The sequence below is a fragment of the Podarcis gaigeae genome, assembly GCF_964106915.1.
Source record: "Podarcis gaigeae genome assembly, chromosome: 10".
Classification (NCBI taxonomy): domain Eukaryota; kingdom Metazoa; phylum Chordata; class Lepidosauria; order Squamata; family Lacertidae; genus Podarcis; species Podarcis gaigeae.
The window spans coordinates 23553830-23572477 of record NC_139686.1 but is presented as its reverse complement, the minus strand read 5'-3'; the positions used below and the strand labels follow the sequence as shown (position 1 = coordinate 23572477).

The following is an 18648-nucleotide window of genomic DNA, read 5'->3' as shown; positions in this document are numbered from 1 at the left end:
TATGGAGTGGGGAATACTTTCATAATGCTTGCTTATGTTTAAATTCACTGATTGCTGATATGGGAAGTTAGATACATCTTTAAATGGGTTTCATGGGTACACTAAGAGGAACAAACTTGAGAAAGTTTGGTGTGAGTTGAAATGCCTGTTCTCTAATTACTGTGCTTGCTAGCTTCCCATGTGGCATAATACTAGAGACTTTAAAAAACCTAAACCTCTTGAGACAGACTGTATTATGCTATGAATCTGGTTGCTACTTCTCTCACAAGTTACTGTGGGAGTCATCTGATAGCAACACACAGTAATTTCGCCCATATACAGTGTGATATTACTTTACTTGCAAATCCTCTTTCTAATTTGGTGCCAATCATCATTTGCTAGCCTCGAGTCCCTCTAAATGATTATAACTTGTGATGACTGAGTTTAGACTACCACTAAAATATTTAAACAAGCCTTTAGATCAGAGGCGCTGTCTTAGGTTTCTGCAGGAGCAGGGCAAAGCGATTTCAGTAGGGGAGGAAGGATTTGCAGGAAGGATCAAAGGCCTGCCCTTGGATCTATTTATTTCAAGTGCAAAAGGGAGACAGGAGAGTATTTTAGGACGTTTCTGTATTGAAGGCTTTAGATGTAAATATGTATAAAATAAACCATAATTATTTGGAGGGGCTAATTATTATTACTTCCATGCAAGCAACATTTCTGAAGATTTTTGAACTAGCATAGTTAATGACCCACTTGTGCTTATGAGGATTTTAGTACATGCTGGATGTTGCTGAATATTAATAACAAAAAGGTCCCATATAATAATGCCTGTTAGATAAAGTGATATTTAATGAGATACATACAGTAAGAAGCAAATTAAATGCACAAACCATTGTAGACACACAAGCCACAGTAATTCGTGATGTGTTATACGCATTAGGATGCTCAGAGATCTTAACATTTGGGTTTGTGATTATAATATGCCATTAAACCCTACCATTAAGGCAACAGACCTGTACACACCTACTGGGGATACACAGTTCAGTGGACTTTACTTCTGAGTAAACCTGCTTAAGAGGTTGCAGTTAATTGGAAGAAAGATCTGTTGAAATAAATAGATCCTCTAAATCAATATTGTTAAAATTTAGATGTTCTTACAATAGTCTGTTCCCTGTGTTATTGATCTCTCCTTTCTCCTTCTTTTAGGAGCTTTGCGGCACAGTTCTGTGCATGTCTGTGTAGAAGTATGCCTTGCTAAGTTTCTGTGGGCACATGTTCCCAGGCACATGTGGAGTATAACCTTAGACATCTCCTATGACCATCACAGCTAAGACTGAAGAATGGTTTACGCGAATCTGAAAGCTTGCATATGTTTTCAGGTTTCTAGTGAGTTAATAGTTTAGGGAGCATAAAAAATAAAAAACGTGCAGATGCATAATGTGATATCTCAAGAGGCTGGGGGAATATACACTGGAGAAGAGTTGCTGTCCTTCATAGTTTCTCTAATACTCATAACAGAATGGATTTGTATTGCTATAAAGCTGCTGTAGTTCATGATCCTTGTTATACATGTAATAATGATAAGAAAGCCAGCTGCCTGCATACTGACACTTTTGATCACCTTGGTGATAGAGATCAAAATCTCCCTCTTTCCCAGGAAAGCAAGCCAGAGAGAGCCTTTGCAAAGCCATGGCACCAAACTGATAGGTCAGTTTCCTTCGGATTTTGATTATTTCTCCTGTTCTTCCGTAATTCCTCAGAGCTCTGGCCATTTTCTGGTAGGTCATGATCTTCCGATTTCCCTTGCGTTCCCCCCACAGTTCTGCCAATTTCTCCTTGTGTTTGGAAACAAACTGGAAGACGCCATTGGGCTTATCTAACCACTGGATGCAGTTTGCCAGGTCTGGATTATGGAGAGATTCGTGAAGATATTCAAACAGGCGTAGCTTCTTCCTTCCTATCAGGAAATTTAAAATAATAATAATAATTAAACAGGTCCAATACCTTGCCCCAAAATGGGATATTGGAGACTGGCTGATAATTATCCAACCTGGTGGGATTCAAGGGAGGCTTTTTCAATAGAGGTCTTATAACTGCCTCCTTCAGGCATGCTGGAACCATGCCTTGCTGTAAGAAGGCACTGACCACTCCCTTCACCCCCGCTGGCCCTTTTGTTGAGCCAGGAAGGACAAGGATATAGCATCCTTGGGCTGTACAAATTAAAAAGTATCCATTAACACCAGACAAGAAGAGGCCAGTTACATCCACCAGATCTGTATCAACTATAGCATCCAAGTCAGAATGGATCCAAGTGATTTTGTCAGCAAAGTGCAGAACGACTTGTTCACAGTGGTCCATTGAGTGGTCTAAATTCTCCTCACAATGGCCAAATTGTAAAATGCCCCTGACCCCACATTTCATTGGATGTCAGGATTTGACACCTACCTTTCCTTTCCATTCTGAACAGAGGAGAGGTGCAAACAGCTTCTCTGTGTGAGTGAGCACAGCGGTAGCTGATATAAGTGCCTTTCACTGCCCATAAAATTGATGAGGCATGCCTATATAATTTTGTGGTCCTCTCTTTCTGCTATTTTAGATACCCATTTAGATGTGGCAGATATAATGACATGCCTCTTCGGCAACCATTTTATGTTATGCCACATCCCCATGGCAGCCATTTTGTGTTATGTCATGCTCCCACAGCTGCCATTTTGTGACTGGTGCCCATGGTGCTTAGTCCAAATGCCCACTCGCCCCCAAAAGTTGTCAAACCCTGATCTAGAATCAAAACAATGCACACATGTAATTTCCAGAATGTTCACAAACCTTTCCTGCCTTTTTGCTGCAAAGGTATGACATACATCTCTGGATTTTCTGGAACGGTCTGCAGAGTATGGTACTCAGCTGCACCCAGATAGAAATCTGCCTCTGTATTCTTAAAGAAATGGACAATAATAGTGTGAGGAGACATGAAACGGAGTGAAGTTATTTACCTGTTCTCTAGAATTCCACAGTGACCCAAGCTTTCTTCAAGTGAAGGAGCAAAGGTCTGTGGAGCTATGCCTTTGACCTTGCCTCTGATGATGAAGGACTTTGGGCTAATCCCACAGTGGCTATCTGTTATGGGAGTAGCTGGGGGGGCAGGGAAGGGCAGCTGCCCCCCTAAATCAACAAAAATACATAAAAATTCATAGTAAACTGAGGTTCTACCCCGCACCCCACCCAAAGGTCTGCTCCCCTAACAAAAATCCTGGCTATGCCCATGCTGTGACTCTGAGGTGAAGAGGACTTCACACATAGACTTCTATGCACACAGCTTTCCCAAAGCTCTGAAGCCCTGCTTATGCAGGGCCCCAGACTCTAGGGAAGTCTACACAAGTGGAAGTCTACATGCAAAGTCTTCCCCACCTCAGAGTTTCATGCTAAAATGAGGATGGTAGGAGCAGGGCAGGGGAAACTAGTCAGGGATGAGACTTGAGACTCTCTCAAAGCCACACATGGGTCCCACCTATTAAGTAGTGGGTTGACAAAGCAGACAACACAGAGATTTCTCCAAGTACAGCGGTACCTTGGGTTACATACGCTTCAGGTTACATACGCTTCAGGTTACAGACTCTGCTAACCCAGAAACAGTGCCTCGGGTTAAGAGCTTTGCTTCAGGATGAGAACAGAAATCGTGCTCCGGCGGCGCAGCGGCAGCAGGAGGCCCCATTATCTAAAGTGGTGCTTCAGGTTAAGAACAGTTTCAGGTTAAGAACGGACCTCCGGAACGAATTAAGTACTTAACCCGAGGTACCACTGTAGTTCTTTATAAGTAAGCTGGAACTGAACTGAACTGAACACAGCTCAGCCAGCCTGCTTTTATAGGCAGCCAGCTGTCAACACTGTAACAACAACAGCTCAGGGTTTCCTGCTTAAATTAACTGACTTGGACCTGCGTGAAAACTATATACACAATTCCCCCTGGTGGCCAGGGTGAGAACTTCAATACATAACACCACCCATCAGTGGTCCTGTTCTATACTCTCCTCCTGCTTTTGCTCAGCTGGAAAGCATCCTTGAACTCTGACGATGCCTCTTGCTTGCCTGGATAGAGAGATGTGGGTTGTGTACATGTAGAAACTTTTGATTTTGTGCGACTGGAATATAGCCTACTGAACAAAGGTGGGGCATAGGCATCGCCTGTTACCTCTGGCCTCTCTTACTATAAGCATGTGGCCCCCAGAAGGGAAATATGGCCCTTGGGCTGAAACAGGCTTCCCACCTCTGATGTCAAGAATGCAATAGAATAGAATGCATTTTTCATTTCTCCGCCACCACCCCTGCACTTAAATACTGAGTTTTACTTACTAGTAAAGTTGGTGTTTCACTCCAACTATATATTGGTTTATCAGATAGGTAACTTGGGTTTGCTTGGAGAGAATGGTGATGGTAAGTCAGACAGTTTTTAAAGTCTTCTTGGGGAAAATAAACAGAATATGTCAGCGAGAGGTAAAAAATATGTGTAAATAAGTGTAAGTGTAAATAAGTGTAAATAAGTGTAATAAGAGGTAAAGAATAAGCTCCAGGGCATTCATTCATTTACAATATTTATTTGCTGCCCAATAGCAATATGCTGGGAAGCTTACAGTTAAATGCTAAATTGCAACTTTAAGCAATAAAATGCTAAGCAGAGAATACAAACAGTTTAAAACTAAGAGTATAGAAAAAATAATCTCCACATGGAGGATAATGCCTGAATAGGGCTGTCCAAAACTCTACTTTACTGGAGAGCTCACTCTGAGATGCGTCTCATTTTACACAATGCGGCGCAAATCCAGGACACCATTTTCCAAGTCCAATATCCCATGCAAGATCATGGACCCAGAAAGAGCATTTTTGGGGTGCACAGTGCCCAATCTTTTTTTTTTCTGGGTTAAGATCTTGGCCCAAAATCACACAAGAGTGAGGCACCCAAAATGGCCACCATACTCTCGTGGGGGGAAATGGGATGTCACAGTTTTTCCAGGGCAGTTGATGGGTATGGCTTACTGTATTGGACTAGGAAGGCCTAGGTTCAGATTTTCACTCAGCCACAAAGCTGAATAGAAGATGGTGTTGCACCAACCATAATCCCCCAGCCAAACAAACCTCACAGGGCTGTTGTGCAGATTAAAATGGGAAGGAATAAGTATGCTATCCTGAGGTCTTTCAAGGAATGGCCAGGATGTGTGTGGAAATGAAACTATATATAGTTAGATTTAAAACACATTATACTCCAGCAAACCTAGACAGCATCTTAAAAAGTAGAGACATCACCTTGCCAACAAAGGTCCATATAATAAAAGCTATGGTTTTCCCAGTAGTGATGTATGGAAGTGAGAGCTGGACCATAAAGAAGGCTGATTGCCAAAGAATTGATGCTTTTGAATTATGGTGCTAGAGGAGACTCTTGAGAGTCCCATGGACTGCAAGAAGAACAAACCTCTCCATTCTTAAGGAAATCAGCCCTGAGTGCTCACTGGAAGGACTGATCGTGAAGCTGAGGCTCCAATACTTTGGCCCCCTCATGAGAAGACTCCCTGGAAAAGACCCTGATGTTGGGAAAGATGGAGGGCACAAGGAGAAGGGGACGACAGAGGACGAGATGGTTGGACAGTGTTCTCGAAGCTACCAGCATGACTTTGACCAAACTGCGGGAGGCAGTGGAAGACAGGAGTGCCTGGTGTGCTCTGGTCCACGGGGTCACGAAGAGTCAGACACGACTAAACGACTAAACAACAACATACTCCAGCAATTGTTTGCTGGATTCTTTGTCCATAATGTAATTTACCATAAGTTTTTTATGCTGAACACATCAGATTTGGGGGACAGGTGAGGAAACAGACAGTGCATCTTTTTCATGTATATTCTGACATTCGGAAATAATTGGAACTTACACATAATCAGAACCTGGGACTCTGGGCTCATTTGGGAAGAAGAACAGGATAAAGATGTAACAAATAAAATAAAACAAAGCTGGAATATAACTAGTATTGCTTTTTTACCTGGCACATAATTACAGTCACCATAGGAATGTTGCTGTAACACCTCCAAGGCATCTTCAAAGGCTTGTCCTAGCAAGTCTTGGTCTGTAAAGCTCTGTGACAAACATATAACTGAAAATGTGCAAGATGCAGCTTTGTATACACTATGTCATTATATATATATATTTCCAAAATATCTATTTGGGAGTTGCCAGACTTGCTCTGAATTCGAGGTGGGAGGGGGCATTTTACAGAATGACAAAAAGCCTGCTGCCCAAATTAGGAGAGCAGTCGGCAGGATAATGTGCAGTTCACCAGGCGCAGCTATCTAGAGACATGCAACCGTTGCATTCATAGTGATGAGTTTCTGAGAGAAGATTTGACTAGGGCTGGGCTGGGTTGAAGTCCATATCATGACAATGCTTTCATAATTTTTGACCTGGTAATATATTGCGAATCATGATGAGTCTATGTGTGCTATGCAAAACTCACAATGTGGGGAAAACCATGAAGCCAGCCAATGCATCTCTTGATTCCTGCAGCCCACGTTAACTCCACCAGCTCAGGTCTCCCCGCCTCCTTCAGGGGGCAGTGAATCACAAGAGCAGGCGCTGGCAAAAATCACAATGAGAGAAAAATCATGAAGCCAACTGACTACCTATTAAACTACAGAATGGTGGACAAAGTTTATATCTTCACCACATTTTGGTAATTTTCGTAAGCGTGTACTGCTCTGCATCTGACAGATCTCCAGCTGAAGAATGACTAAGCATTGACAGCAATCAAAGTGACTTCATAAAGAATTCCTTAGAAAAAATGGAAAGCTTTTCTCAAAGAAACCAATGGCTTGCAAACTTACCATTTCTTTAAAAAAAAAGAAAAAAGCAAATATCAGATCTTCAAGCCTGTGTGAAAGCAAAACAGCTTTATTTAGAACTGGAGTTACTGTTCAAAATCCAAAAATGACATTGAGGTATAATTTCTCTTCCATAATTGATGGCAGATTCCACTCCTATTACCAATTTAGTTTATTTACTCATGCACTTTCCCCCATTTATTTACAGCACAGTCTTAAACTGCTTTAATGACCAGTTCCTCTTCCCAGAGAGCTCTGGGAATTGTAGTTCTGTGAGAATGCTAAGTGTCTCCTAACAATTTCCAGTACTCTTAACATGCTACAGTTCCCAGGATTCTTTGGAGGAAACCATGACTGTTAAAGTGATATAAACTCAAAAGCAAAGTTTTACTTTATTGAAAAAACTAATCCCACTTCATTGCAGGTATGATATCAGCGAACTGTGTAAATGCTTTATGGATTTCCTGAATTATATTAGAGAAATCTCTTTTGCAAAAATGTAAATATTAGGCAAAAATGCATATACAAATGTGTTTACTAGGAGAAATACGCACAAAAAAGCTTACAAATTTTCATGAAGACTTAATTAAAAAAAAAAAAACACTGCTGTAGAAATGTGGTGAACTGAATTTAAGATTGGAAAAAGGAGAAACTGAGAGAAACCAAAACTCACATATTTGCTCATCTCTAGTGATGGGTGGGATATACATTTTTTTAAATAAAGCAAATAATGATGTTTTACTGGAATGTACATAATCACTTCCAAAAGACTATGGAAAGGAAGGAAGGAAGGAAGGAAGGAAGGAAGGAAGGAAGGAAAGAAAGAAAGTTTAACATTACTGTTGAATTCAGATTTCACTAGCCACAATTATTGTGACTCTGCAATTTGCCACGAACAGCAAAAAAATGAAAACACTGGGGTATTTAAAAACAGGTTGTGACACATCCAGCTGTGTCACAGAGACAGCCCTGGACTAGATACAAAGGAAGCCTTGACTTCTGCTCAGTGCATGGGATGGAGAATTTGCCCAAAACTGTTGTTCTCCTTGCTGGACAACAAGCTGATCATTTGTCAAAATTCTTTTCTTGCTGACTGTCCATCAAAAAGGGGAAAGAAATGTGCCAGCCTCCTCCTGTGCCTTTATTAGTGATTTTATGAACAGGAATGAGCAAGTGAAGTTTTGTATGGCTTGCAGCTAATATCCGCAGATCAAGCTGCTGTTAAAGGTGACTGTTGATTAAAATGTTAGCAAACCTTTAGGGCACGGGAGCCCCTGTCCCACTTTGCACCTGGTCACATTGCAATCAGCTGAAGTCACTGGGTTTAGAAAGGCATTACCTTTTCAGAGAGCTGGTGGTTCAGAAGAAGCGTTCCATACCCTTCAACATTTATCTGATTAAAATAGGGACATCCCATTCCATAATTATAATTTTACTGTTTATACCCCACACATCTTACTGGGTTGCCCCAGCCACTCTGGGAGGCTTCCAACATATATAAAAACATAATAAATCATTAAACATTAACAAAAAAAGCCTTCCTTATACAGGATTGCCTTCAGTCAGGTTGGTGGTTGGATAACTCCATACCCTCCAACATTTCTCCAATGAAAATAGGGATATCCTAAGGAAAAGTGGAGGGACGCGGGTGGCGCTGTGGGTTAAACCACAGAGCCTAGGGCTTGTCAATCAGAAGGTCGGCAGTTCGAATCCCCGCGACGGGATGAGCTCCCGTTGCTCAGTCCCTGCTCCTGCCAACCTAGCAGTTCAAAAGCATGTCAAAGTGCAAGTAGATAAATAGGTATAGGTATACCTAATCGGGACAGCTTCTCTAAATGAGGGACATCCCAAGAAAATAGGGACACTTGGAGGGTCTCGAGTTGCCGTTCATCATCCTGGGCATCAGTTATATGTGGGCAGCTGCTGGTGTCCACACAGCCCTGTAGGGTGCACTGGAGCATATGCCCAACTTCCACCCACCCTTGCTGCCATGGGGCCCCTTGCTTGGCATTAAGAAAATAATAACAGCAGAGGTGCTGCTGCTCGTAGCCACCACTTAGAATAATAGAATCATAGAATTGTAGAATTGGAAGAGACCACGTGGATCATTTTGTCCAACCCCCTGCAATGCAGGAATCTTTTGCCCAACGTGGGGCTTGAACTCACGACCCTGAGCTTAAGAGTTTCATGCTCTACCAGCTGAGCTATCCCCAAGTTATCTTGGCCCACCCAACACACTTATTCTGGAAACACTTACCTAGGAAACAGCACTGACTCAAAGTGCAGAGGAACTGCCTTATAGGCAACATAGGAGAAAATTAACTCCACAGAGGGGCTGCGTTTAAATAACCCATTTTGGGGAAGTACTGTAATTGGGGATTTCTCTTTAAAACAAAAGATGCGGCACACTGCAGCCTTAGCTTTAAAAAAAGTGTTTTTGCCACCTTTTCATGAACAAAGGGGAATGGCAGAAAGAAGAAGGAAGTTTCTTAATTGCTAGGGCAAGCATGAAGGTGGACCCAAGGTTAGCTATTCTGTTGGAAAGAAATGGAATCAATGCTTTGAAGAGAAGAAGAAGAAGAAGAAGAAGAAGAAGAAGAAGAAGAAGAAGAAGAAGAAGAAGAAGAGTAGTAGTAGTAGTAGTTTGGATTTGATATCCTGCTTTATCACTACCCAAAGGAGTCTCAAAGCAGCTAACATTCGCCTTTCCCTTCCTCCCTCACAACAAACACTCTGTGATGTGAGTGGGGCTGAGAGACTTCAGAGAAGTGTGACTAGCCCAAGCTCACCCAGCAGCTGCATGTGGAGGAGCAGAGACGCGAACCCGGTTCACCAGATTACGAATCTACCGCTCTTAACCACTACACCACACTGGCTCTGAAATGGAAGAGGATTTAGGCAGTAGAAGCTGGTTCATTAGGACAACTGGGGCATTGCCCCACCAAGCTCTGTCTGCCCTCAACCAACCCCCAGATTCCTGCCCCCTTGCTTACAACCAACCAACTGCAAAGAGAGAGAGAGCTTTTGAATTGGAGGGCTAAATGCAAAAGAGGACAGCTTTAACAGTTGGTAGTTCCACCAGCCTGAGAAGTTCTGGGTGGTACTGGCCCAGGAGAAAGCATTATCTGTGGCAGCTCCCCAGTTGCGGAATTCCCTCCACACACAGCTTCATCTGGCACCTTCACTATGCAGTTTTCTGTGAATGCTTGAAGGTGCACCTCTTTAAGCCTTGGACACTTGAGAGATATATATTTCTTGTGACTGCAATTTCTTTTAAACTGTTTTTAATGTTGTGTTTTAAATTCATGGAGTTGCAGAGCTGGAAGGGACTTGGAGGGTCATCTAATCCAATTCCCTGCAATGCCCTGGGACCTTAAGGTAAAGAGTGGGCAATGAAATAAAATACAAATAATGTAGAAGAGAGAATGCATCCCTTGTCAGGCAGAATTTGCTGCCTGAGGCATTCACCTCATTCTACGTTATGGTAGAGCTGGTCCTAGTTTCACATTGACCACACTCTCCCATTTTATTATATTAGTGCAAGGGTCAAGTTCCAGAAGGAACTTGGAGGGGCTGCATCAGCACATGGATGGGATGTCTGCAGCACATATAATGCATGTTCATGCACACCCATCATATACATCTCCCCAATGCCACAAGGTAGCCTTTTTCAAGGATAACTCCTACTCAGCAGTACTTCTCTGGCAAATGCTTCCTTGGCACCATATAACCCAAGGCAGTGCCCTCTGTTGGGAAGTCCCATTGAGAAGGGAACAATTGAAAACCGCAACAACGAGGAACAGATCTGAACATACCATTTTTTTAATTTAAAAAAATGCTTTACTTTTCTTCAAAGATGCTGAGAGCATCATTTCCTCTGTTCATTTCCTAGCCACCGCCACCCCAAAAATACACCTAGCCAAGCATATTTGGATTAATCATCCATCAATTTTTAAAAAAAATGTCCCACTGTTTTGCACTTGGTTGAAGTGCCACATTTAATATTATATTTTGCTCCAAGCAAAGAGGATGCTCATCTAAAATGCACATAAATCCACAAGGAAGTCATGAGCGGGGCACATTCCCCTAAAATGTTCATCAAAGGTGGCCTTCCAGATGTTGAGGACCACAGCGCCCATCTTCCCTGGCAGCTGGCTGGAGCTGATAGGAATTGGGGTCCCAAAACACGTGGAGGGTCACAGGCTCCCCAGTCCTGATATACATTTGTTACACCAAGAGGACAAAGCAGCCTCACAGAATAGTTGTATGCATGTTTGGTACTCAGAAACCCTACTGTGTGCAACAGCTTTATAGCCAGGGAGGTTGTGCATAGAATTGTAAACTTCAGGTGTAATTTCATACCTTTATACTTGGAAGTAAAATCTACTGAAATTAATGGAATTTACTTCTGAATAGTGGGACGCAGGTGGCGCTGTGGGTTAAAGCCTCAGCGCCTAGGACTTGCCGATCGAAAGGTCGGCGGTTTGAATCCCTGCGGCGGGGTGCGCTCCCGCTGCTCGGTCCCAGAGCCTGCAAACCTAGCAGTTCGAAAGCACCTCCGGGTGCAAGTAGATAAATAGGGACCGCTTACCAGCGGGAAGGTAAACGGTGTTTCCGTGTGCGCTGGCCACGTGACCCGGAAGTGTCTCCGGACAGCGCTGGCCCCTGGCCTCTTAAGTGAGATGGGCGCACAACCCCAGAGTCTGTCAAGACTGGCCCGTACGGGCAGGGATACCTTTACCTTTACCTTTTACTTCTGAATAGACATGTATAGGTTCCGTTGTTAGCAGTGCTTTTTTTTCTTCAAAAATATGTTTAGGGGTACTCTCATTTTGACTAAAAAAATAAATCACCATTTTATAGTTCAAACTGGAATAAATACATACAGTAAATGGACAAAGTACAAAGATTCACAAAATGTTTAGGGGTATGCGTACCCCTGCGTACCCCCAGGAAAAAAGCACTGGTTGTTAGTCTCACTCTGGTCATGTGTCCCACCATTATTATTATTTTTAAAAGTAGCTTTACTATGCTTATTTACCTGCAACACAGAGCTAGCTCACAATAGCATTTGTTTTGTTTTGTTTTGTTTATACATTGTTAGCATCTCAGGGTGGCTGGCAAAAAAAAGTTTAAATCACCATAAAATAAATCAAACCAAGAACATTCAAATGCCCCAAGATTTAAAAAATGCAGAATAAAAGCAGTCAAATGAATTTTAAAAACACAAAGCAGCATAAAGGCAACATCCAAAGGATTTAAAAGCTTACAAGAATTAATAAAAAGACTATAGCTGGAACTAAAATGACATTAAGGCAAGCATCCCTGGGAGAACATTCCACAGTCAAGGAGCCACCACTAAATAGGCCCTTTAGGGTGGTCATGTGTCCTACTTTACAGAACACAGTTCTTTGTCTGAATGAGCCTTCTGCTTCTAGGGCTGTGTGGTTCAAGTCTGCTTGAAAAATAAAAAACAGTGGAGAGCAGTTGTATTCTCATTTTGTATTTTTCTGTTGTGAACTGCCCTGGAATCTGAAGAAGAAGAAGAAGAAGAAGAAGAAGAAGAAGAAGAAGAAGAAGAGTTTGGATTTGATATCCCGCTTTATCACTACCAGGAAGGAGTCTCAAAGCGGCTAGCATTCTCCTTTCCCTTCCTCCCCCACAACAAACACACTGTGAGGTGAGTGGGACTGAGAGACTTCAGAGAAGTGTGACTAGCCAAAGGTCACCCAGCAGCTGCATGTGGAGGAGCGGAGATACGAACCCGGTTCACCAGACTACGAGTCTACCACTCTTAACCACTACACCACACTGGCTCTCATGAAGAGCAGTGTACAAATTTAATACATAAATAATAAATAAATAAAATGAAAATATTAAGAAGTGGGTCCCCAACTACATGTTGTGGCCAAAGGCTCAGGTATGAAAAGGTTGGAGATGATTGATAATAATAGCTGGATATGCCTCAAGGTATATTGCATATGAAGACAGGAGTGCCTGGCGTGCTCTGGTCCATGGGGTCATGAAGAGTCAGACACAACTAAACGACTAAACAACATATTCCATATGCCTGTGAACAATTGCCTCTTAGCTAATGGTCTCTGGATACAGTATCTCTTTGCTGTAGCAGCTAAGCAGATCTGGGTTTTCTCACTACCTGAATGGGAGACCATCTGGGAATGTGTGCTGCTTTGGATTTCACAGTGGGTATAAATGTAAGTAAATAAATAGTATTAGTTACAGATAGGTAGCCGTGTTGGTCTGCCATAGTCAAAACAAAAAAAATTCCTTCCAGTAGCACCTTAAAGACCAACTAAGTCAGTTCTTGGTATGAGCTTTCGTGTGCATGCACACTTCTTCAGATACACTGAAACAGAAGTTTCCAGACCCTTCTATATAGTGAGAAACCATGGAGAAACTTAAAACCATGGAGAAACCTGGCCTGAACAAAGACCTTGGATTCTTATCTCATTATACATGACAAAGCCATTTTTCACCTTTTCACCCCTTGCTTCTTCCTGTAAGACCTATTGCAGTCGTTAAGAGTCGTCAACAGGCTCATCACAGCTATCTGCCAATCACCCATTCCCACCAGCCTTCTGAGTAATACCCCTCCCCACCTTCTCACTATATAGAAGGGTCTGGAAACTTCTGTTTCAGTGTATCTGAAGAAGTGTGCATGCACACGAAAGCTCATACCAAGAACTGACTTAGTTGGTCTTTAAGGTGCTACTGGAAGGAATTTTTTTTGTTTTAAATAGTATTAGTTGACCTCATTAGCTGCTGGGCTGTGTTAAAGCTTAATGGGTGAGGGAACTTTGCATGACAGGAGAGCAGTATTCACAATGCTGGTTTTAAAAGAAGTAGCTAATCCAAACAAAACCTTGTTTGAGAACACGGTTGCTATATTTTCTCTGTGTATCTTTTTCAGTGAATGCCTGGGAACCGGAAGCAAGACGACACAATCACTGCTTTTGTAAGCAGCAAACATTCCATCCATCAATTTCTCAAGTTGCTGTGATGTATGAAGGAAATACACTAGCTCCACAATGTGGCCTTTTTGCAGCACTGCATCTGATTTTGTGTGTGGTACACACAAATGTCATATATTTCACTGATGTGATGTAAGCATATATTGAAGAGCCCCACTCCATGTCACACCAGAATTTCTCTGAGTGTGTCTCCTTCACACTATTTGATTCTCAGTCATCTGACTAAAACTTGCTATTCTGATGCTGGTGAATCTGCTTGATTCCCTGCTCAGAGGGCAAGTTTTTTTGGGAGCTGAAGTACATCATCATTACTGCAATGCTTTGTATGTGGGGCTGCTTTTGAAGACAGTTTGGAAAATGCAGCTGCGTCAGACTGGGGCAAGATGATCTGAAAGCATAACACCAATCCTGGCACAACTGCATTGGCTGCCAATTCATTTTTGAGCCCAATTCAGAGTTCCAGTTTTAATCAATAAAGCCTTTAGTGGCTCAGGACATCAATACCTTGGTAATTGTGGGGTATGAAATGACAGTCTATGTGTTGTATAGGTGCTTTGCATTTACTGATAAATTCCCTAGAAATGAAGGGTGCTTCTAGAAAGGGGTTAATATTACAGATGGGTCATTGTGATATCACAAAAGGTCATTCTAGAGGTTTTGAGAGTTTTTGGCTTGAAAGTCAATCACCACAGTGACAGAAATACTTCTTTGCTTCACTGACAACAGTTTTAATTTATCAAGTTTCCCCTAAAAAGCGTAAACCTGGATTAAATTGGGAGGGGAGCGATATGTGTTCACATTTTGATGCCTAGGATATCATGTGAATTTGGAAAAAACACTGATCCCACAATAAACCCACTTTTGAAGCTGCATCTTTTTGTTACTCAGACTTTTCTGAGGGCACTCAGCCTGGGAGATGACAACACTAGAAACCCACACTAACAAAATGTTAGCCAGATGTTTTCAATAGCCAAAAATTAGGGCAGGGAGCAGAAAATGGGGCCCAATCATGCTAAAGTGGAGTATTTGCAGCAAACCTCCACTGAATAGCTTTTGTTGGAAGGATAATGATCCTTTGGCCTTTTCTGTAATCATAAGTATAAAAAGGTAAAGGTACCCCTGACCATTAGGTCCAGTCGCAGACAACTCTGGGGTTGCGCGCTCATCTTGCTCTATAGGCCGAGGGAGCCTGCCTTTGTTCGCAGACAGCTTCCAGGTCATGTGGCCAGCATGACTAAGCCGCTTCTGGTGAACCAGAGCAGCACACGGAAACGCCGTTTACCTTCCTGCTGGAGCAGTACCTATATTCTTATCAAATGCTGTTATTCTAAGCCAAATGTTTAAGCATTCTATCTGATGCATAGGATCTTTGCTCACACTAATGTCTGACTTCAAATGTAAGTTGTGAGAAGGAATCAGTTCTTTAAAAGTATTTCTTAACAATCCATTAAAAGTAGGTTTCTGCTGCTGAAATATTTTCCATGCATCTCCCTCATGTTTTGGTCTCATATACTGAAGCAAGTGTCAAGACCTAAGTGGCTGGCCATTGGTCTTATAACTTCTGCTTGGGGCTGCTAGATGTAATTGATTAATTTGTGCCATTGCTTCTGTGTTGATTGTAGATTTACTCCTTAATTGTTCAACTCACTTGTGTAAAAGCGTTCAATGTGGTGCAATGCAGAACTTATTCAGAAGTGAGTTCCAAGGAGTTCTAAATAAAGGAGCACAAGACTGCAAGCCCTGGCATTTTCCAAAAAAGTACACATTTGCCTGAGCACAAAAAACTCAGGGGAAAAAGAAGTTATTAATGGTGATCATTGGAGTGCAGCCCTGTGCATGTCTACTCAGAAGTAAGCCACTATGGTGTAGTGGTTTGAGTGCTAGACAAGGACCAGGGAGACTGATTCAAATCTCCATTCAGCCACCAAGCTCACCTGAGCTAGTCCCTATCAGCCTAACCTACTTCACATGGTTGTCCTGAGGATAAAATGGAGGCAGTGTGCTGCCTTGTTCTAGTAAATGAATAAAACAAAGTCCACATGAATCCAGTGGGATAGTCCCCAATTAAGTCTGTACAGCTCAGCAGCAGGAAAAACATCAGGAAAAACTTTCTAACAGTAAGAACTATTCGCCAGTGGAACAGACTTCCACGAGAAGTGCTGGCCTTTCTTTCATTGAAGATTTTAAGCAGAGGTTGAATGGCCATCTGTCTTGGATGCTTTAGTTGAGATTCCTAAATTGTGCGGGTTTGAACCAGCTGATCCTTGGGGACTCCTTCCAACTTTTCAGTCCTTTCTTTTCTTTCCAACTTTTCTACACAGAGCACACATGAGAGCAAAATGTCCCGGGTTCAATCCTTGTATTACCGCGCCTCTTGCTTGACACCCTGGCCAGCGGCTGCCAGTCCGTGTACACAACACCGAGCTAGATGCATAAGCCGCGCCTCTTCCTTCGCTCCGTCGCCCTAGCAACTCATGGCTTTCGGTTTCGTTTTTCCCTCAGGCCGGAGAGAGATCACGAGAGGCAGGGGCGGAAGTGGAGAGGTGGGGAAAGGGACGGTGGTCGTCGTCTCCTAGCGAAGGCGGGAAGCGGGCGGGTCTTCTCCTAGTAGTAGCGGAGGAGGAGGAGGAGCAGCAGCTTCGCCGGGAGCGCCGGCCTTCTGCAAAAGCTGACCCCCAGCCAGCATGGACCGCTACACTTCGCAGAGGCTGGCCTCCCTGGCCCTGCGGGAGCTGTGCACGTCGGGGGGCTGCCTGCGCCAGGACGAGCTGTGCCGGCGCGTGGCCCTCGGCGTGAGCGCGGATCTCCTGGGCCCGCTGTTCCAGGACGCGCGCAAGTTCACGGTGGTGACCCGGGAGGAGGCCCCCTCGGCGGCCGAAGGAGGAGGAGGAGAAGATGGAGATGCCCAGGTCGTGGTGGCCACCACCGGGGCGCGGCTGTGTCCGGAGCACGGCAGCGGGAAGTGCCAGGGCGGGTGCCGGCGGCTGCACGTCTGCCGCTACTTCGTGGGCGGCGGGTGCCGTAACCTGGACGGCAGGTATGGCCGGCGGAGACCCCCTTCACCCCCCCCCAATGCTTCATCGGCTATGGGAAACGGCTATGTATAGTGAATACTTAGCTACTTTTAAATTTTTTCACCTTCTTTATTTTTCTTTGTTCTTTTTTTCTTTTTTCTGATATCTTTCATTTCACTCCTTTATTGTGAATAGCATTTTATAGAGGTATAAATAACTGTAAATATGAAAAGAGACAAAGTATTATCTAACTTTTTCCCTTGGTTATATGTATTTTCTTTTTCTTTTGTATTTTCTTTTGTTGTAAATATGTATGTTTTCTAATTTGTACTTAAAATATTAAAAAAACAAACCCCCAAATACTTCAGCGCCGGCGTGTTTGTTCGGAAGCAAGACGCACCCCTCGAGTTAATGGGGTGGGGTTTTTTTACTCCATAGGGAGCGTCGTCTAGGATTGCCGTGGGTGCGGAGGGGAGGGTTACTATCCAGGAAGGGGGTCGTGCAAGCGGGCCAGCGACCCCACGCCCTCATATACTAGGATTGCTATTGAATGAGCTCTGTTTGGACTTGCTTCCGGGTAAACTTTTGCGCCCAGGGTCGGGACCGTAAGAGTAGCAAAAGAATTGCGGTGCGTGGACGGGAGAAGCTGAACCGGTTTGTAGATCCCAAGCCCAGTAGCCCAATCGGGGCGGGGCGGGCAGCTCGAGTTGTTGTTCAAGAGAGCATGTTTGAGCTGTGGGGGGCGAGACTCCTCCATCTTCCCCGACTTTTAAGTGTGGGGCGGAGCCTCTCTTGCTACCATTGTTCGAAGTCCTAATCTATACAGTAGTTTATTGTGGACGTGGAAGGAAGTACGTACGGTTTTAAACGTTGCCTTTTTTGCATTCTGTTAGTATGTGCAATGGAAATAAGTTGAGTTTATCTTCTGTAGAGGGTTGCATAATTTTGAAGAGCCAAAAAGAGGACACATTTGCCGACTTTTACTTTTTACACCATACTTTTTACTATGGAACACCAGTACGTGTCCTGTAAAAAGAGGACATATGGCAACCCATATGTGTACATATTTTTACCAAAAGCAAACTTTTGAAAGAGACTGGCTTTCTTCTATTTGCCAGTATGCAAATCATTCAGGCTTTTCACTATAAAAATTAAATTTGGTGGTCTTTGGTAAGGTGTCTTTGTCATTTTAATTTAATTTTTAAATGGAAGTATTTAGCTTGCTTTTGTTATGCCCAATTCCCAAAGACTTAAACAACCAGTCAAAGGACAGTTTGTGATTATTGCTGCCATTAGTTTTACAGTACATCATGTTTGCATACTATTATTAATGTCTTTTTCTCTAGACGGGACTCAAGGCAACTGATAGATAAAAATGAGAACTACTGAAAATGCAAGGAAAAAACCTCAAAACCCTAGCAGGTTCCTATAAGGGAATGCAGTCCTTCAGATAGTTTGGACCTAAGCTGTATACAAGTACTAATACATAGTGCTGTAAAGGAAATTGCAACTTTGGAGTTCATGAGTTTGTGGCTGCTAAAACTACCACCATCTATCTTTCTTTTTCGCTATGTTTTTACCTCCTTGCTCAGGAGATCTTAAAACATAATGTGAACTCATTTTCCATGTTAGTCTGTTGCAGCAAAAACAACAGCCTTACAATGTCTTAAAAAAATAACCTTTTAAAATTATATAAGCCTTTGTGAGACAGTCCACTTCATTTTGCTTGAACTCATGTGACACTGCTTGCTTTCTCCATTCATTTGTCCTGTCCTAATCATGCACTTCTCCTTTTTCAG

At 43.0% G+C, this 18648-nt stretch overlaps 3 protein-coding genes across 3 annotated transcripts in view; 1 reads left to right on the top strand and 2 right to left on the bottom strand.

The window, feature by feature from the left end:
• Positions 1-18648, bottom strand: part of TBXAS1 (thromboxane A synthase 1) — a 297489-nt gene that overhangs the window by 44497 nt on the left and 234344 nt on the right. The gene's annotated exons all lie outside the window — the stretch shown is intronic.
• On the bottom strand, positions 814-8804 carry SPIC (Spi-C transcription factor; the record flags this gene model as incomplete). Its single annotated transcript, XM_083699671.1, has 5 exons — positions 814-1939; positions 2809-2917; positions 4333-4544; positions 6009-6119; positions 8657-8804. 5 exons carry the CDS (start codon positions 8802-8804, stop codon positions 1485-1487), a joined length of 1035 nt encoding a protein of 344 aa, XP_083555797.1. The 3' UTR covers positions 814-1484.
• Positions 16299-18648, top strand: part of LOC310825996 (protein mono-ADP-ribosyltransferase PARP12-like) — a 28258-nt gene continuing 25908 nt past the window's right edge. The window contains exon 1 of the mRNA XM_083700319.1: positions 16299-16872. Coding sequence (XP_083556445.1) covers positions 16520-16872 — 353 coding nt within the window. The 5' untranslated portion in view covers positions 16299-16519. The remainder of the gene's footprint in view (positions 16873-18648) is intronic.